This window comes from Hemicordylus capensis, chromosome 1 (genome assembly GCF_027244095.1).
Source record: "Hemicordylus capensis ecotype Gifberg chromosome 1, rHemCap1.1.pri, whole genome shotgun sequence".
Taxonomy (NCBI): Eukaryota; Metazoa; Chordata; class Lepidosauria; order Squamata; family Cordylidae; genus Hemicordylus; species Hemicordylus capensis.
In genome coordinates this window covers 137,620,653-137,639,751 of record NC_069657.1, presented here as the reverse complement: position 1 = coordinate 137,639,751, position 19,099 = coordinate 137,620,653, and the positions used below count along the sequence as shown (strand labels likewise).

Below are 19,099 nucleotides of genomic sequence, written 5' to 3'. Positions count from 1 at the left end.
CTTTCTCAATTGTCCAGCGTGCATCAGCAATGATGTCTCTTGTTCCTCAACCTTTTCTGAAACCAGCTTTAACATCCGGCATTTCCCTTTACACATAGGGCTCTAATCTGCGTTGGATGATGCTGAGCATTATTTTGCTAGCATGTGAAATTAAGGATATTGTGCGATGGTTTGTACAATCTGTTAAGTCTCTTTTCTTTGGTATGGGTATGTAGACTGACCTCTTCCAATCTGTTGGCCACTGTGTCATTCTCCAGATTTGCTGGCATAGTTTGGTTAGAGCCTTGACTGATTCTTCTTCTGTTGCCTGCCATATTTCTGTAGCTATTCCATCAGTTCCTGTAGCCTTCTAACTGATCTAACTTCATCTTCCTGTACTAGAGATTCTTGCAAATAGGGAATATCTTCTAGAGTATCGTGGATGTTGACATCTCTGCTGTACAGACCTTCAGTATACACATTCCATCTCTGTTTGATCTTCTCTGAATCAGTTACTATCTGTCCTTTGGCATCCCTTAACACACCAATTCAAAGTTGGAACCTCCCTCTGAGTTCAGTGTCTAATGCAGACCCTGTTTACCAAAGGAGGCCTGTCTGAGGCTGTTAGTAATTGGAAGGTAGAATCTTTTTGTGCTACACATTCCCTTGCCCTGTTCTCTCTGTGGCACCTTTTCCCTTACCTCTGCATCTGCTGTCTCTTCCTCCCCATCCCTGACCCTGCCTCTTGTAATAGTAAGACCACTACTTAGGTCATACTTGATAGGACATTGGCACCCATGTTTTTTAAATCACAGGTTTGCCTCATTCACATGTAAAGCAGAGTGAGGTCTGCTTTTAAGATCCAGAGAAGTGCACAGGTAAAGGAAGCTGAACCCTCCCCCACTTTACCTCTTCACAGACCACTGCCTCAGGCACTTTTCTCCCAACCTGAGGCCAATAGTGGAAGTAGGCTGGGCTGGGAGAAAAGTGCCTGAGGTGACAGACCGGAGGGGAAGGCCCAGCTCCCCTCACCTATACCAGGCTTTTGATGTTAAAAGCAGACTCCTTCTCAGCCTCTCACATTATTCATGAAGGGAGCAGGCATGTGATTAAAAAAGCATGACTGCTGCCATCATGTCTAGTTTGATCCTTAACAGATGTATGGCACGTTTCAGGTCTTCAAAGAATGTTATATACAATATGTTAGTAGTTTTTACAACAGCCCTCTGTATAATAATGTTGTTCGCTAAGGCTGAAAGGCTGCCATTGTTATCTCAGCCAAGGCTCAGAGATATAGGGACTGACCTAAGGACAGGTAGCAAGCTTATGACTGTGGTGAGATGTGAATGACAGATTTTCATATATTTCACATTGCCATTCTTCTCTCATCCTCTACCACACCTGTCATTGCCAAAGCATTCCTAATCTCATGAAAAAGAGGATGTTAACCACAACAATATATTATGCACGTTTGGTGATTTTACACATGTCTGTGCTACTTCTTTTGTTGAGTGCCATATTTGGGGTATGCTTTGCACAGAAACTGAGGAGGAAAGGGATGTACAGTTTTGAGCTTGCCTCTTTCATATTATAAATATTCACATATTATGTGAATATTTCATATTCACATTTTCATATTTTGAGCTACTTTCATATTAGCCTGCAGATGACCTAAGGGAGCCATAGTTTTTCAAGAGATTCTAGGGAAGGAATAGCAGATTGGCTGAAGATTCCTGCCTTTCATCCCTGTGGTACCAGCTGGATCACACTGACACTCCCTGGGGTGGTGGTGGTGATTGATGATGCAGCCTGTTTGGTGCCTCTGACTGTGAGGAGTCTGCAAAGTGAACAGTCAAATAGCATCGCCATTCTGCTTGCCTTTCTCTGACTCTGGGATAACATAATGCTTATTGTTGCAGAATCCTTGCAAAACTCGTTAGGTGGCAACTGCTTTTGCCAGCACTATCCATCTTATTCCTGTATCGAAGGCTTCAACCCCTCAGCTCCCAGCATCTGCTGAAGCTGAGAGCTCCTCAGGGACAAAGCATGGGAGCCCTGTAACGCTGGAATAGCGCTCAGCATTTTCTAATGATCACCTTTGCTTCCCACACAGTCTCCTCTCCTCCCGGCGCTACTACTTCGAGCTCCTCCACAAGCAGGATGACCGTGGATCAGACCACGTAGAAGTTGGTGTGAGTAAATCCCTTTGGACCATTTCCCTTTCAGGTACAGTCGCCTGATAGGAAAATTAAATGGGGTTTGAAAAATAGCAACACCGCTGGCCACCTGTTTCCTGGTCTCTGACTAAATGTCTTGACAGAAAATAAATCTTCTATATGCCTTTCAAAGAACGCTTTATAATCAAAAGAGCAATCTTAACAAAACTTCAACCCTTATTAACTCAGGCCTCTTTTGCAGATTTCTGGTTAAGAATCTGGCCCTGGGTCCTCCGAAGGTCCATGTTTATCAGCTAAACAAAGCAGAAGGAATTCCCCCTCACTCTTAGCCTGCTTTACAATAAAGAATCTGAAGCTGGAGGGAGGGCAGGATTAGTCCCTTGGCCCTTTCTCTCTTGCTGCAGAGCTTGAGAATGTCTTTTCTCTTTAAAATTAATTGTGTCCTTCTCTGGGGAGAGAGCCAGAAAGAGTGTGAGAGGGATTTTCTAGCTGGTAATTTCTTAAACTCTTTTATTCTCAAGATAAAATGTCTCCCATCTCCTAGAAAGTTTAAAATAGCCTCATTTTCATGCCTCTCAGTGGAACTGTGTTCCCTTTACAGAAGCCTTCGCTGCATTGCAGGCTGCTGGAGGTGAAATATTAGTCTTTTTAAAGAGGCTCCATTCATTCCTCTTCTAAATTAAAAGGAAGAAGAGCTATTCAGTGTAAATGCTCTCTCCTCCCAATGGCTGGCTGTCCCTGCTGCGAAGTCTCTGGCAAATGATTCTAGGTCACCCTTGCAGGTGTAACACCCCTCTGCACAGAGGAAATATGAAAAATACTACACGGGATTGTCTTTGCTTTAAGATCATATGCCTGGTGCTCTGAGCAATAAAGAAGCACATAAGCATGCAAGCTTGCTCTCCCTGATTATCAGCTACTTAGCATGTCTATGTAAATACCAAACTTGCCGAATGAACAGCATATGGGCCTGTCTAAAAGGAAGTGTGCAAACTAGACAGATGAATATTGACACATTAATGCCTTTGTCACTTTGCTCCATGTCCAAAAGCTTGTCAGTCATTACACAGACCCTTCAGGCCATCAGGATTAGCAATAATAAATCTCCATCCTAGAGTGGGAGAAAAGGAAATAGCCTTAATTGAAGCCCAAAGTGGCGGCGGCTGCTGCTGCTGCTGCTGCTTTGTGTCCAGCCATTACAAATAGTTAAGCAGCAACACAAGAACTCAGCCTTGCTACAGACATAATAGCAGTGTGTTGGCATAGCTGTTCTTTTACTATCTTCTGCTAGGACCCCTGGTTATATTCCTCACATGGGTGAGACATTCCCCCTCCCCTGCTTCCCCTACAGTGCTTAAAAATCTACATGACGATTTGAGAGTTGAGTCCATTGCATTTTGTCCACATGTATCATCCCAGATCAAGCACACTAAAAACCAGTTCTGCATGCTTCCCTGTATTCTACCAATGAAAACTACATGGCTCTGTGGTCGCCAGGAGTCAACACCGACTCGATGGCACAACTTTACTATTTACAGCAGAAACTGGCTGCATACAGCACTGAATAGCTGGAACCAGCATGTCAAGAAACTATCTCCCCATCCCCAGAGCAATTTTTCAACTATTTAAAAACTGATTGTGTGCGTTTTTGAACAACCTCTAGACACACATATGTTTAATTTAAGAATGTTTACCTGTGAATCTTTTAGGGGAAAAACAAAGTGGAGGGAAGGTGGCCTTTTTGAGCCCTAGCGGTAGAGCAATGCTCTCAATGGAATCAGTGTTCAGTTTGCTGGTTAGTGTCTCTGTCATTTGCATTCTGAATGAGGAAGGAAGCCAAGCTCACCCTGCTGGGGGGAAATGTGCAAACCCTTTTGTGTCCATCTGTTCCTCACTTAGTAAAAGGAACAAAGTGGAGGGGAGGTTTCAGCAAAATCCCCCAAAAGGTATGTGAGGATTGCTTTGCCTTCCGTCTACAAGTGCTGTGCACCTAGGACATGGGTTTTCATGAAGGACAGTTCACACCATTTAATCAAGAATTGGCAGCATGTGTATACACTACCCAAGGCCTGCTCAACTTTGCCCCTCCCCAGCTGTTTTTGGACTACAACTCCCATAATTCCCAGCCATAATGGCCAATAGCCAGGATTATGGGAGATGTTGGCCAACATCTGTAAGAGGGTCGAAGTTGAGCAGGCCTGAACTACTCCAAAGATCCTAATTTCATTCTTAATGTTGTGCCAGTGTTATCCTGGATTCAGCAGCAGTGGTGCAATGTCCCTTTCTCACATAATACATCATGTAGTGGGGGACAGGCCCATTTGCGGCAGGGCAGATGGTGCTTTGAAGTGGTGAGGGGAACAATACTGCCTCCAAATAACTTATATACATAAGCCCACTCACATATAAGTTCATTAAATGGTAGGGCTTTTCTGTAGATGAAGGATGAGGAGGGATAGCCCAGCATAAAATGACAGTGTTCATCACTTTATGTTGATTACTTTTAAAGTACTGGATATGTGCTTCATAAGTAGTTCACTGAGAAGTGCTCTGTTTAAGGGCGGGGGGGAGCTTAAAAACAACTTTAAAGAACTTACACAAAATGGCATGAGTTTGGCAGCGAAGGAAATGTTGATGATGGTGATGGCACAGGCATTATCCAATATGTACTTGGATCGCCTCATTTCACACACAACCTATGTCTTGCTTCCCCAGTAGCAAAATATTGTAGCTCGAGTGGTGCAAAAAATGCAATATCTATAGCAGAAGCAGTACTTTCTGAACAGATAACCAGATTAAAGTTGCCCAAGTTGTCTTCAGGTTAAAGAACAAAATGAACATTGTGTGAGTAGTTATAAGGATGATACAACAGAAGTGCAACCTCTTGTATTATTAATACCAGGGTCTGGCTAGGCCAGTTTCTTAGCTATACTCCTAAAAAGCAAAAGGAAGTTGTAACCAATGGGGTCACAATAATAACTTGGTATCTGCAGTACCAGGAAGTTTTTCATACGGGGCTTTTAAAGCTCTTTAACTCGAATGTCCTCCAGAATGGGGGGGTGGAGTGTGTACACATATTGGCCAGATTTACCCTGAAGCCCCTGTGCGTTATCAGGGAGCAGTTCACATACAATTCGGGTTTTTACACTGTGTTAGCCCAATTTATATCTGGGGTTAAAAAACCCACCATTTGTGTTGGTTTTTTGGGATAACTTGGAGTTTGCAGTAAAGCCTCCCAGTAAACTCGTGGTAAAAGTCCCAGCAGATATGCAGTCATTGGGGGAGCTTATTAGAGTGTATGCCATATCAGTCTTCCTTTCCCCCTTTTCCTCCTGGCCATGGAACAGACCTGCACAGATAAGCTTCTAGTAATCCCAGATGGCTGCTTCCTGATTCTCAGGCCCAGCTCAAATGCACCACATGTCTGGGAACAGCAGGTTGCCTAGTGGGAATGGAACAACCCTTCCTTCAAGCAGCTTGTTCTCCCAAGGAATTATTTTGAAGAACAGAGTATAATGGGACAAAAATGCTGGCCATTGTCAGGCAATGAGTAGGAACTTTAGCATCCTGCCTTCTGGACCCCACTGTATTCCTTCCCCTTCACTTTCTTGCCCACTGCTCTTCCCCTGTCTCCCTGTCCCCACATGTATAAGCACACTAATATATGATTGATTGACTTTCCTTCTCCTGTCTCTTTCAGTGGCGAGTGTATCTTCCCAGCTTCAAGTTTGAAGTGGTTGATTCTCCTTACATCTCACTCTATACAGGTAAAACCTCTCCCTGAGTTGTCCACCCTTAGATGGTTACCAGATTCCTCCTGCAACTTAGCAGGCTGAACTGTAGAGTGTGTGTGTGTGTGTGTGTGTGTGTGTGTGTGTGTGTGTGTGTGTGTGTAGGAGAAAGCATGTATGCATAAAATCCTGTATAATTAATTGATCTTGCCTGTACTGAGCCCTCTGCTTTCCATATCATGTTACGATTATGCCATGACAGGCACACCTTTTTAGCCTAAAGTGGTTTTTTTTCTTTTTTTAAACACGCCTTGATACCTATGGGGTAGGAGGACTGACAAGGGGATGGACAAATGCAACATGCACAGAGAGCTAAAGAGGTCTGTCTCAGAAATGGGGCCAGGTCTATTGCCCTCACTAGCTCCCATGTAGAACTATTGCTCCAAACAGTAGTCAGGGTGGGGGCTTAATCCTGTGGCTGTACCCCAATTGTGGAATTCCCTCTCTAGATATGTTCACCTGCTGCCATCTTACCGATCTTTTCAGTGCCAGGTGCAACCCGTCCTGTTTGCCTACGCTTTTGGAAGTCTCTAGTTTTGTTTGTTTGTTTGTTTGTTTTTAAAATATTATACCCCAGGCTGGCTTGCAAAATTAATAAAACAGATAAAGCAATACAAAAATGTAACATTAATAAAACAAACATTAACTAAAACCAGCACCCAGTTAAAACCAAATTAAAAAGCTGGAAGTTAAAAAGTTGAACACCAGCCAGATATAAGTGGTTTTATTGGTTAGGTTTTGTTAAAGTTTTTCATTTGATTGATTTTTTTGCTGGTTTTACTGTTTGATTTGCTTGATCTAGTTCTTACTGTTTTATTGCAGCTTTATTTGATTGGTTTATTTTTGCTCTTTTCATTGCTATCTACATTGCATGCTTCCTGGCCTTTTATAGTATGAATTGTGTATCTGGTGTGTTTTTATTTTATTTTTATTATTACAACACTGTTTTTAATGGAATATGTAAGCTGCCCTGAAGACTAGTATTCAGTTAGAAAGGTGGGGTGAAAATCCATTAAATGAACAAAATAAAAAACACTTGTCCTTGGCCTTCATCTCTCAGAGGAAGACTTTACAAGACTTCACCAGGGCCTTTAGTTTCTTGGCATCACCCTCTGAGGACTTCACCAGCTGATTTGTGGCTTATGTCTGCCAACCTCCTGCAGCCCTTGCCAGGACCCTGCTGCCAACTGTTCTTGAGTGGGATACTCAGAGAATTAGAGCCAACTCGGCCATTGCCCTTCCTAGGTTTGCTGAAGGAGAAGGTGCCACCCTGTCACAGCGTGGTTCCCTGACTGTAGGCTGAAGAACTCAACTAACTGCTAGAGAAATTGTAGCACCCTAGAAAAGCGCAAGACTTACAGGCTCAGAGTCATTTGCTACAACCTACATTGGGGTGAATCCTTGCTTTTCTGAGTAGAATTTGGTAGGTGACGGTGTAGGTAAGCTGGGATAAGTATGTGAGTTTCTGCTACTACCAGGAGAATTAAGATTGTAAGTCTTACACACTGTCAAATTATCCCAGATGGATTGAACAACTGAGCCACGAAAGGCATATGGCCATGACCTGTTGCAAAAAACAGCTTACGTTGAATAGCATGTAGTCATGAAACTTCGTGAAGGTCACAGAGGGTACATGTGGCTGAATTATGTATATGTGTGCATACAAAGATTACTGGGCATATGCAAGTGGTAGTACTGGGTACACAACATAAGCAACAGCCCTCCTCCTTGGGGTCCTGTTATGCTATCAATCTTGGGTCTTCCTTGGTATTGGTGCAAAAAAGGAAGAGGCCAGCACAAGAGCGCCCCAGCAAATACCCATCAACCGATGTTCCGGAAGCTGAGTTATGAGCACCTGTCTTGTAAGTAGGGATAGATAGTGTTGAGTTTAATTAAATCCATAGATCTTCTGCTTCCTTCCTCATAACCTGGCCTGGCAGCAGGAGACACTTGATGAATAGATCCCTGACTGGCACTCAATACACAAGGTGCTTGTAATTAAGTATCCTGTGGAAGGTGTAGATAAGGTGGAGGGGTTGGGTGAGTCAGCCTCTTTGGCGCAGAAGTAGGAGAGCTCGATTGGCATGAGAGGAATGGTGGCAATTGGGATATTGACAGAAGTGCCTGCAAGATGGATGGGCTCTGGGGGGATATTTCCTTATGGATGCATCAGTCATTGTGAGTTTTCTCCTCTGCCCTCTGATCTGCAGCTTGCACCCCACGAAGAGTGATTTTCTCATTATCTCACTCTCTGCCTACAGCTCCTCACTGTGCTGAGGGACAGTTATTAAGCGAGAGTAATTGCACTTGGAGTTACAAGAGACTATCTTACCTTTGGGAAAGAAGGCTAAAAATGTATCTTAGCACTTCATATATTTTTAGGCACTATATACATCATCATCATCATCATGATCTTTGTAATTGATCATCCTTCATATGCAAACGGACTCTTAAGACATGTCCACAAATGCACAGATCAGTTTCATGTCAGTGCGTACAGCTAACCCATGCAGTTTTCACCATGGTTCATATGTACATATGCTGCATGAAAATATATTTATTTTATTCATTTATTTTACAATGTCTATATACCACATTTCAAAATTAATTTGCAAGCAAGCTAACACAATTCTTCAAGAGGATTGCCAGCACTGGGTTGTAGAGGAGTCTAGTGACTCTTTCATTGAAGGTGGTGATTCAGCCCTGCCTAGCCTCTCCTGCTTTTCTTCACCCAGGCCCTACCTGCTCATTTCTTCCCTGCTTGCCCTTCTGCCACAGCTACACACACAGAGAGAGACACACACACTTTTTTCCCCTTCCCCAGAAACTGTATTCTAGGGCAATCTATAAGGCTCATCCCCAAACCATTTACAAAGTTTCAGTCAGAGATTGAGTCTTTTGCAGATCAGGGACTAAACACTAATCAAACCTTTAAAATGTTCACGGTGACCTACAAAAGAAACATGTCAGAGGCAACCAGTTATCTGCTGTGCCACCTAAACCACTCTTGGGAGTGAGCGATATATACATGAACCAATCCTCAGACTGTTTGCAAAAAATAAAATTAAAATAACAAATAAAAAACAAGTCATATGCTGGGAAAGGCAGAGAGCCATATATAGCCACTGTATTCTTTCTAAAAATAGGAAAGAATGTGCCTATACAGAGCTGTGATGCTTAAGCAATTGGAAATCCAGAGGTGATGTCTTGCGTAGTTTCAGATCTTGCTCACTGTACATCTGCCAGTGTATGTTTCAATAAAATTTTAATATATGGACAGTAGATTGGCTATGAGTAGGGATAAACAGGAGGATTGATTATTCTGTATTAAAATTAATCAGGCTTTATAATGTTTTAATCACAACAGGAGTACTCTTTTAAAATTTATATATCTATGTATATTATTCCTGTCTCCAGCTTTGGGCAGTCAACAAGCAGGCAGGATATGTCATATGCAACATGTAAGAAGAGAATTGTGTTGATAGTCAGCAAGTGCTATTCAGCTGTAGATGGAGGATTCACTTGGAAGTGACAGCAATGTAATTACAGCACGCATGACAAGAAGGACACCATGGTCATTTCCACATCACGTTTTCCCTAACATACACCAGCAGTACATCAGAAACCATGGTTTATATTGTTCAGTGTCATTTGGGGAAGGCTCCTTGAATAACTGGCTCACATTTGCCAGTACAAAAGAGAGCCTGCCTTACTGTAGCACACATTGCCTGAAGGGACATGTGAAAGCAACCATTGGGAACAGTTTTTGACTGAGATGGCGAGGCCAGAGTTAGACTGGTCTTGTCTGGTGGATGCAAAGAATTCTCCTGTATGTATGCAAATGGCTCTGGCAGCTACTGCTGAAGTGCCTTTGAGCAATGAGGCATCCATCCAAACCTCACACATAAAAGAGTGAATAACCTCTCTATTCACTTTTTATGTAGAAGAGAAAAGTTCATGCTTAGCAACTCTCCCATTAGGCCCAGCCTCTCTCCTTTTTTATTATTTAAAATTTATTAAACCTTCTTTATTGAAAAAATACATGCAACACAAAGCATAATAATCAACAATAATCCAAGAGTGTATGTTCAGGTATCATATCCATCCATCCATTCATCTTCTACATTGTTCAGTTCATCACAGGCCTCCTTTCCCCCCGCATCTTTTATCATCACTGGTATTTCTTGTCTGACATTTTCCTGGGGTCTTGTCCTGTTCCAGAATCTTATAAAGGATTGCCACTTTCCCAGTAACAAACTAGTTGTGCACGCTCCACCTCCTCAAACAAATAAGTTCATTTCTTCATTAATAATACTTGGCAAGTCCTTTGCTTGGCCCTTCTTTTTACTCACAACAACACTCCTTATGTCACAAGCCACCTTGAGAGCTTCATCTTGAATTTCAACCAGCCTAGGTCCATTTCCTACCTCATCATGTCAGGAAGCGCCTCTGGTTAGCTCAGAATTAAAACTGAGTAGGCAACACTGTTGACATGCTAGCAAGGCTGCCTCTTGCTTTTCTGCAGCTGTATCAGATCCACAGTGTTGACGTGAGTGAAAACCTGCATTGTCAGTGAGCTAAGCAGATACAACCTGAAAATCCACGAGGCACGTTTTGTAAAGAAACGTGATGTGACCTTTATGGTAGTCTTTTCAGTGCTTTAAAGCAGAAAGACATCACTTTTGTATTATACCATTAACATTATTTCATCATACTCTTCATTCTTATGGCATTTGAAGTGTGTGTGATATTGTCCAACAGATTTTAGGGCAAATGCCCCCAAGGGAAGAATGAAAACAAGTATTTTTATATTTGTGTCCTGTTTACTCCAGGCTGCCTAAAGGAAAGAGGTGGAAGCCTGGGAGATATATTAAGCATTGCTTAAAGCTTCAGTTTCATTGTTCAACCTGGGGAATTAGAGACTGGATTGCTTTTATTGTATCAAGAGCATATTTCCTCTCACTGTAAGTGAGAAATCTCTAATCACAGCAAGAGTTAAAAGCTCTTAAAATTGTTGTTCTCTTTTAAAATAATGATTATTTGATTTACCAAAGCTGAAGTGCCTGGTAGGTACCGTATTATTAGTGTAGAAAGAAGGAAACATTAGTTGAAGTCCTGACTAAATTACTCAGTAGTACTACTCGGGAGTTACTCTAAATTTCTAAGAACTAAATTTCAATAGGACTTCCTCTAGTAAATTTAGTCAAGATGTCAGCCAGTGATACAAACATGCAGAGATGGTCGGCTCTCTATCCAAAAATGTTGGCTTTGATCTGGGCTTGCTTGTTGGTTCCACTTCTTGTTTGCTGAAGTTGCCCATCCATTGGTCTCTTGTACCTCCAGCATCCACTGTCAGTAGATAGGCCTATCATATTCAGTTGATGCGCTCCATCCTTTTAGAATCTCTGAGCAGCTTCTTAAGTTGGCTTCAGGGCCCTTATGTCTATGTTGAACCCAGGCTAATGTCAACTGATGTGGATCACTGGTTGAGGAGAAAACTGACATTCCCCAGTTTGCCCTAGTACCTTCCATATGTAAATGCATAAAATTAGAACTACTGTACATACCAAGTGGATGTAGCCTCATTCTCTTTTTATCAGGTCTTAGTGTGACCAGAGGATACAAAAGTTTTGTTCCTAAAATAGTTCTGATATCAGACTTGTAGGAAATCTGATCTGCTGTTTTTTATGAACACATTAATCCAGTGTGTCCCAGAAGAGAGACTTCTGGAGGTAGCCCACCTGGAACCAGGGTTCAAAGCCTTATTCACACATGGAGAATCTGGGTGTCCTTAGCCAAGTCACTATCTCTCTTGGAGCACTTCTTATTTCACATCCCATGCTTGTGAATAGGCTTGTTTAAAGCAAGAAGCTCTACATGGAAATATTATATATGTTGATTATTCATTCATGCTATGGCTCTGCATCTGCTTCCATGAATGGAACCTCACAGAAGCTGAGAATCCACCTGGGAAATGTTTCCGTATTCCAAAGTAATGTTTTTCTGCATGGATGTGTTCATGTGATTGTTTTATAGAATCCATGAATGCTACACAATGCTACATAGGAAGCAGGTCTTTAGTGTTTGTTCTCAGTCTATAAAATGGAAAGTAGCATTACCTTGTTGACATGGCTTTAGCAAAAATAATAGGAAGGTAAAATATATACTTGGAGCACAGGCACTACATAAGTGACTAATAGAAACAATAATAAAGCTGTCAAAATTACTCATGTTTCTTCCTCCACCCCCGCAAGGACAATCAGAAATGCCTTTATAAAAGTTGCTGTTATCAAACCATATGAGAAAACTGGTAAACCATCAGATCTGCAAAGGATGTTCTCTTAAGAACATTTGCTTGTTGCAAAATATGTGAAACAAATTCAACCACATTTATTCTTCTTCCTGGGGTTCTTCCGGACAGCAATAAACAGCACTTTGAAAAGAGCTTGCAAGTAAGTTGAAAGCAAGAGCTTATAAGACACTCCTATTTGTTTTTTCCAGCATAATCTCACACCCAAGTCACACAGTCAGCAAAGACCTTGTGCAATTTCTACAGCTCCACCTGCTGGCTAGCTCTTGCTTTTTGTGATTAATGCACCCTTCTCCCTATTCAGCAGAAAAGTAGTATTGAAAAGTGGTTGGTTATTCATCAAAAGCAGAACTGACCAGCAGGTGATGCTGCACAAATCATGTGAGATCCCTGCTGGCCCTGTGATCTGTGTGTGAGATGGTGCTAGAAAAGACACCGGGAGTCTGCAAGTATCTGGATATTGAGTAAGCTCTCACTTCAACTTACAAGCTCTTTTCAAAGCACTGTTTATTGCTATCTGGGAGACCCCTTGAAGTGCTAGGAGGAGCCTATGTCTTAAACGCTAGCTGTGGCCCCTATCACAAGCACCTGCCCTTAGAGAAGGGTGCATCTGCCTGGCTTCCAGGAGAATTGCAATAGCCATGCACAGGCTTCTAATGACACAAGAAAAGAGAGTTAATATTGCCATGTCTCTCCTGCCTCCCTGGCAACCAGGCCATGCAAGCCAGCCATTGCTCTTTCACTGGCATGATATACAGTGCAGTTAACTTCCACAATATGTACAGTCTTGTTTCTCCCTCTGTCTTTTTTGAAATAGATTTGGCTTATTTATTGGGTGAGCAGAGAACTAGACCAGAATCCAGAAAGTTCAGCATGACTGAGTCACTGTCTACTGCTTTGGCTTTGCAGTATAAAGCAAATATATGAGCCCTGTCTACCCTTTTCCTCCCCCAGATATGAATCTCCCAGCTTTTGTCATGTCAAGAAAAAGGCTATTAAACACACTCTTTGCTGTGCTGAGCTAACTCAGCCTTCAGAACATCACACAAGGAAGAGGTGGTGATCCACCCTGCAGTCCATGGTCTGTCTATGATTAACACTCCATTTTGGAGGGTTTTTCTTTTCATGTTGTACCCCATTAAATGAGTACAAACGTTCTCATAATTCGTCTTTGTAGAGATAGATCCCTTGCTGTCCCTTTTCCTGGCCATTGTCCCTTCTTTCCCCATCATTATCAATTAAAGGAAAATATTCGGAATTGTACGCCATATCGCCCAATCATCACAGACATGTTGCTAGTGTCTTCTGCTAATGACTTCTAGCAGAAACTAATCTTGCTACTTCACAGTCTCAGAGCCTGTGGTTTTTTCACAATCCCATCTCAAGATCCCCTCTTCAATTTTTGGCAAATTGCATTGGATTTGAGGTCTGTATGGTTTCAGTGGCACCAATCACTAGGGAGGAAACTAAGGTTGCTTTTTAGGAAGAAGAAGCATGTATTTGTGCAGGAAAACCATAAAGGGGAGTACTGGAACACTGAGCAGTGGGAACGTTCAGGACCTCTGTGGTGACTCAAGACCTCTGTGTGCCTGGGGCAGGGCACCAAATAAACCCCTCCCTTCTGTACACCCTCCTCCCCCTCCTCCTCTTTCCCTTTTTTCTTAAAGCTGTGGGGGGAGGGGAGAAGGACATCTTTCTGCCTTGCTGGTGCCCCAATAATCTGCTGAGGTATTCCTCACCTTGTCTCATGGAAGGGCCACCTGCATGTTTATGTGTGTGGAGAAGTGAAATAAAATGAAGTGCAATAAGAATGCTGGTCTAGATGCACCTAAGACCTGCATTTGAAAATTCAGTAAACTCCTAATGAACTAGCTCAAATATCCTTATTAAGCCTCCTTGAGGTTTTCTCAGAACCTGAAAGGTAGATTATAAATCTTCAAAATAATAAATAAATGCCCCTGTTAGAGCAAGCCTGATGCTCTGAATGCACTGCGTGTCTTCGGGCCTCCCTCACTAGCCCAGTCTAGCTTCATGCTTCCATTTATCTAGGCAGCCAGTTGACGTGTTGGTTTGGATATGACTCTAGACTTCTTGATCTACTTGCTTTGGAATAGTTTCCCAGGAAAGGCTAGAACTGAATGCAGCTCCCTTATGTTATAGCTACAAAACTGCCTCCACTCCTGTAATTGTAATGCTGACAGAAGGTTTTTGCAAGGGCTGTTTCTGGGACATTCATTCTAGGTAGGGTTGTGAAGTATTTGGCTAGCTCTGTTCTTTATGCTCTGCCGGGTGGCTGTGTTTCCTTCTGCTTACTAGGATTGAGTGGGAAGCCAGTTGAGCAGATAGCAATGGACGGCAGCACTTCTTAATTTCTTACACTTCTGTGCTTGCCTTGCTTCAGTTACCCAGCACTGATCTGTGCAAACAGACAGCCTCATCTAATAAACATGACATTAGAGGCAGCCAGCGCTTAATTGATATGGCATTTCGTTCCTCCCAGACACCAATGATGATGTTCCTGGCAGCCTTGCAGGTTTAGAGTGGGGCGGGCTGAGCTCTGCTTTGCCTTTCTGAGCACTTACATCCCAGGAGAAATTATTTTTTGCTTTGTTTTCTGTTTGTGCAGAGGATCAAATGTTTGCAGAGTAACCCTGGTGGAGGATTTACAAGTGCCTGAATGATAGCCCAAGTGAGAAACAGTGTGAAGCATTTATGGAGGAGTCCAGGCCTGAAATGGCCTTGGCAGCTTTGACTGTGGCTTGGTTCAGAATCCTCTTGGGAAGTGGAGGGAGAAAAGCTCCCTCAAGGGCAGAGGCAATGTTTGGAGGCTGGACAGATTTTGTGCCATTTCTGAAGGCTGGAGCCCATAGTTGAAGGACCTGTGTATAGATCACATCTCCCACAACAGTGGCTCTGGTGTGGCTACATGCTTTGTATCTCAGCAGTATTATTACTGTTCAGCTTTGGCTTTGGTTTCTGGGTAAAGCCAAGTGCCTAATCAAAAACACAGTCATGGGCATGTTCCAAAATGCCAGGTCTCCATCTTGAAGAACGTACAAATTAAAACTGGGGTCTTGGGCATTCCCTCCCTCCCCCCACCCTCAGTCTCTCACACCTTGCACACAACCCCCTGGGTTCAAGGATAATGGGAGAAGGATGACAGAATAACTGCAAATGGAACAAGGTGTGCCAAGTTGAAGTCCATAGCACCATCAAGCCAGATCACAGCTGCTCGGAAGGCAGATGCCTGCCAGGCAAATAAATCTATAGGGTGCATGGGAAATGGGGAACCTGCTGAGAGATGGAGGCCACTAATCAGTTGGTCAGCGAAAGAGAGACGACTGACTCCAATTCTTCGTAAGCTTCTGCTTTGAGAGTGATGTGGAGATGCTAGGACTCTGCCCGAGAAGTGCTTCCTTGCTCAGTATCGCCATCCAGCAGTTGTTGTGGGAAACCCCAGACACAGGGCCTGCTTGGGCCTCTGCAGTATATGGCTTTCCTCCTTACCAAGCACATCTCCTTACCCCTTTCTTACCCTCCCTCTTCAGATGAATCCAGTCTGAAAATGAATGAGGTGGAACATGTGCCTCAGTCCCTCGCCAGCCACACTGGCAGCTACCTCTGGGGTGCACAGAGGAATGAGCATGGAGCAGATATGCTGAATCCTGATCCTCGGGACACTTTCTTCCTCAGTAAGTGGAAGAGCTCCTTCTGAAATAGACCTAATTTGCTGGGGGTGGGGTGGCATTTATTGTCAGGAAAGCAGTAGGAGTGGCGAGGTGAGGGGAAGGGTCAGAGGCATTTTTAATTCTGGTGTGTGTGTGTGCGCGCGCATTTTGTCGCCTTGTAATAAGAGGAACAGACAGCTTTCTTAGGAAGCAACCTGATGAAGAGAGCAGTGCTATTGGTTACTGTAGAGAGCAGGGTAACACTCTTGCTGTTCTCTGAAGCATGGGAGAAAGAGCAGGTGCTTGGAGGAGTATCAGCAACAGGGTGATGGACACATTCACATGGAATGTTTGTTCATCTGAAATCATAAAGCAGGACCATCTCCTTCATCTTTGCCAAATTTGAGATTTGGGGAATGGGATGAAGTAGCAAGTCTGCTGCAGCAAGACTGAATGAATTTAAAAATGGGTCTGGTCTTGGGAAAATGCCATTCAGAAGAGCATCTGTGGGAGCTCTTCTGGCCTCTACGCATGCTCAGCAGCCATATGCATGATCAGCACTACTATGCAAATGGCTGCTGCCCGTGCGCAGGGGCCAGAAGAGCACCAGAGATGCACTTCCAAAACGACACTCAGAACTTTCCAATCACATTCCGTCAGAACAACCTGCTCGACCGATTATTCCGACGGAACATTCTGGGGATTTGTGTTCTGTTCCAGACTTGGAACAGAACACAAATCCTGTTCCGTGCACATCCCTAAAGAAGACCGTCTGGAAAGATTATCTACATAGGTTAGTTGATCAAGTTTGTCTGCAAGGCTATGTGTACACTTTGCTTAAAAATATATTAACATACTGTGCTGAGGTAATCCATTTGGGTTCCAAGAACAGCTGGTTCCTGCTGCTAATATAAATTATGCAAATTGAAAGAAATCATGCACATTTGCTCATTTTACATGATTTGTTCCACAACGATTCTACATAATTTCCTCTGCTTTTGCTACAGACAGGGAGGATCAAGGAGCTAAGCAGGGCCATACTGCCAGTGGAAGTCTTAGGCCTAGTCCTCATAATCAGTCAATGAGGTGGTAAATTTGTGCTTGCGTTGTGCCACTTCAGGTGGCAGGGGCAGGGCATACTTCATACTTGTGCCACTTCAGGTGGCAGGGGCAGGGTAAATGATCCTCCATTTAAAACAAAAACAACCCTTCCTCACAGAATATTATGTCAGGAAGAAGGGTTTGCACAGGCCTGGATATCTGGCCTTTGCCCAGGGTGTAGAAGGTAAGATAGACAGTCATTCCAGAATGGTGACTCAGGTTGAGTTTGGTTGGGTTCAGTAACCCCTTGTGGTCAGGGAAGGTCTCTTGGCTTGGTCCTGTGGCTTCCTTTTGCTTACCTGCCTTTTATTTCAGCTCCCCAGATCGAACCATCCCGTGTGGAGAACGTGCTAGTGCCCTGTACTTACAGCCCCACATATGTGGTGAAGGACTTCCCTATTGCCCGCTACCAGGGCCTGCAATTTGTAAGTGTCCTATAGGCATTAGCCCCATCTTCTCTGTACATAGGGAGGTGGCTCCACTCTTTTTGCCATCACTTACCCTTATGCATCTCTGCATCGTTACCTTTTTCATGCCTGCAGAGCCCAGTAGATCAAATCCAAAAGGTATCATTGGATCTGAGCTAGCCAGCAGCATTAGTAGAGTCAGAATTTTGGGGCAGGGACTGGAGTGATACTCATGAACCAGAAAGGAGGAGGTGTGCAGTTCAGAACTGAAACAAGGCACAGGAACAAAAAAGGGAGTAGATGGGGTACTGTACTGGGTATAACCTGAGCATTGGAGCCCCTACTTAAGGCCCCTTTGGTTCTTGTGCTTCAGCAAGTACAATCAGCTGGAAACAACTTCTGAGCAAGAACTCACAAAGGCAGATTTCAGAAGCATAGGCATGTGCAGTTCTTACCAACAGCCAGTAGACCTTGTATCCATGGCTCAAAGTGAAGGCACTTGCTCTAGGAAGTGACTCAGGAGCACCTCCTGCTGGACAATATAATCCATCTCATTCCTCTTCGTCCTCCATCCTCTCCGTGGAAATTGGAAACATACATATCTTGCTGTGACTCTTCTCACCAGGTTGCCCCTCCCACAGGTCTACCTCTCATTCATCTACCCCAATGATTTCACCCGGCTTACGCACATGGAGACAGAGAACAAGTGCTTCTACAGAGAGTCTCCACTCTACCTGGAAAAGTAAGTGTGAAGTATAAGAGCAAACCATAAAGCTATCAGATGCCCTGATCAGATGCCCTGTGTGGGAGACAGAAAAGCTGCCATCTTCTGTAAAGCCGGAATGCAACAAACACATATTTGTGAACACATGCATGTATCACACAGGTATGCATTAGGGATGTGCATGGACCGGTCTGGAGGCCATTGTAAAGACCTCCGGACTGGTTCGGACATGGGGCCAGTTTGGCGGTTCGGCACCGGGGAGGGGGGGGGAGACCTTTAAGGGCTGTAATGTACTTACCCCTCTCACCACTTTTCCCCCACTGGCACGCCTGTTTTTTTAAAGCATTTGGAGCGGCAGTGTACCTCCCTGCCGCCCCTTCCCCTGTTGCTTGGCAAAAGGCTTCATAAAGCCTGACTGCTTGTGTGCACGTCGTGTCTGCGCACATCATGTCTGTGCGTCATGTGCACACGTGTGCTCACATGTCTTACATATGCATGCATGCAACACGCAGGCATGGCGCACACACATGATGTGCGCACATGCAGTTAGGCTTTATGAAGCCTTTTGCCAAGGAACGGGGTGGCAAGGAGGTACCCTGCCACCCCAAATGCTTTTAAAAACAGGTACACCAGCAGGAGTTAAGTGGCGGGAGGGGTAAGTACATCCTTCCCTGCCCTTAAAGAGCCCTCCTACCCAGTGCCGAACCGCGGAGGTGCGGTTCCGTGCACAGCTCTAGTATGCATTTGTGATTGGACACAACTCCATGCTGAGCATATACTCAGTAGTAAACCCAGGTTTGTTTCTGCATAATGTATGAAATGGTTCTGATTTAGCTCTTTGTCCTCAACTGTCAGATCAAGTGAGGCTCTAGCAAAGGCCAGCTAGGCTTCCACCTAGTCTGCCCTATGCTAGCAAGACTCATCTCAGGTCACTTGTCCTTG

At 43.8% G+C, this 19,099-nt stretch overlaps 1 protein-coding gene across 5 annotated transcripts in view; it reads left to right on the top strand.

The window, feature by feature from the left end:
- Positions 1–19,099, top strand: part of B4GALNT4 (beta-1,4-N-acetyl-galactosaminyltransferase 4) — a 217,123-nt gene that overhangs the window by 180,397 nt on the left and 17,627 nt on the right. For all 5 annotated transcript variants that reach the window (XR_008309798.1, XM_053261538.1, XM_053261562.1 and 2 more), the window contains 5 exons: positions 2,093–2,171; positions 5,857–5,923; positions 15,806–15,949; positions 17,342–17,451; positions 18,075–18,175. Coding sequence is in view for 4 of the 5 variants with exons in the window: in XM_053261538.1 (XP_053117513.1) it covers positions 2,093–2,171; positions 5,857–5,923; positions 15,806–15,949; positions 17,342–17,451; positions 18,075–18,175 (501 nt within the window). In the remaining variant the exon portion in view is untranslated. The remainder of the gene's footprint in view (positions 1–2,092; positions 2,172–5,856; positions 5,924–15,805; positions 15,950–17,341; positions 17,452–18,074; positions 18,176–19,099) is intronic.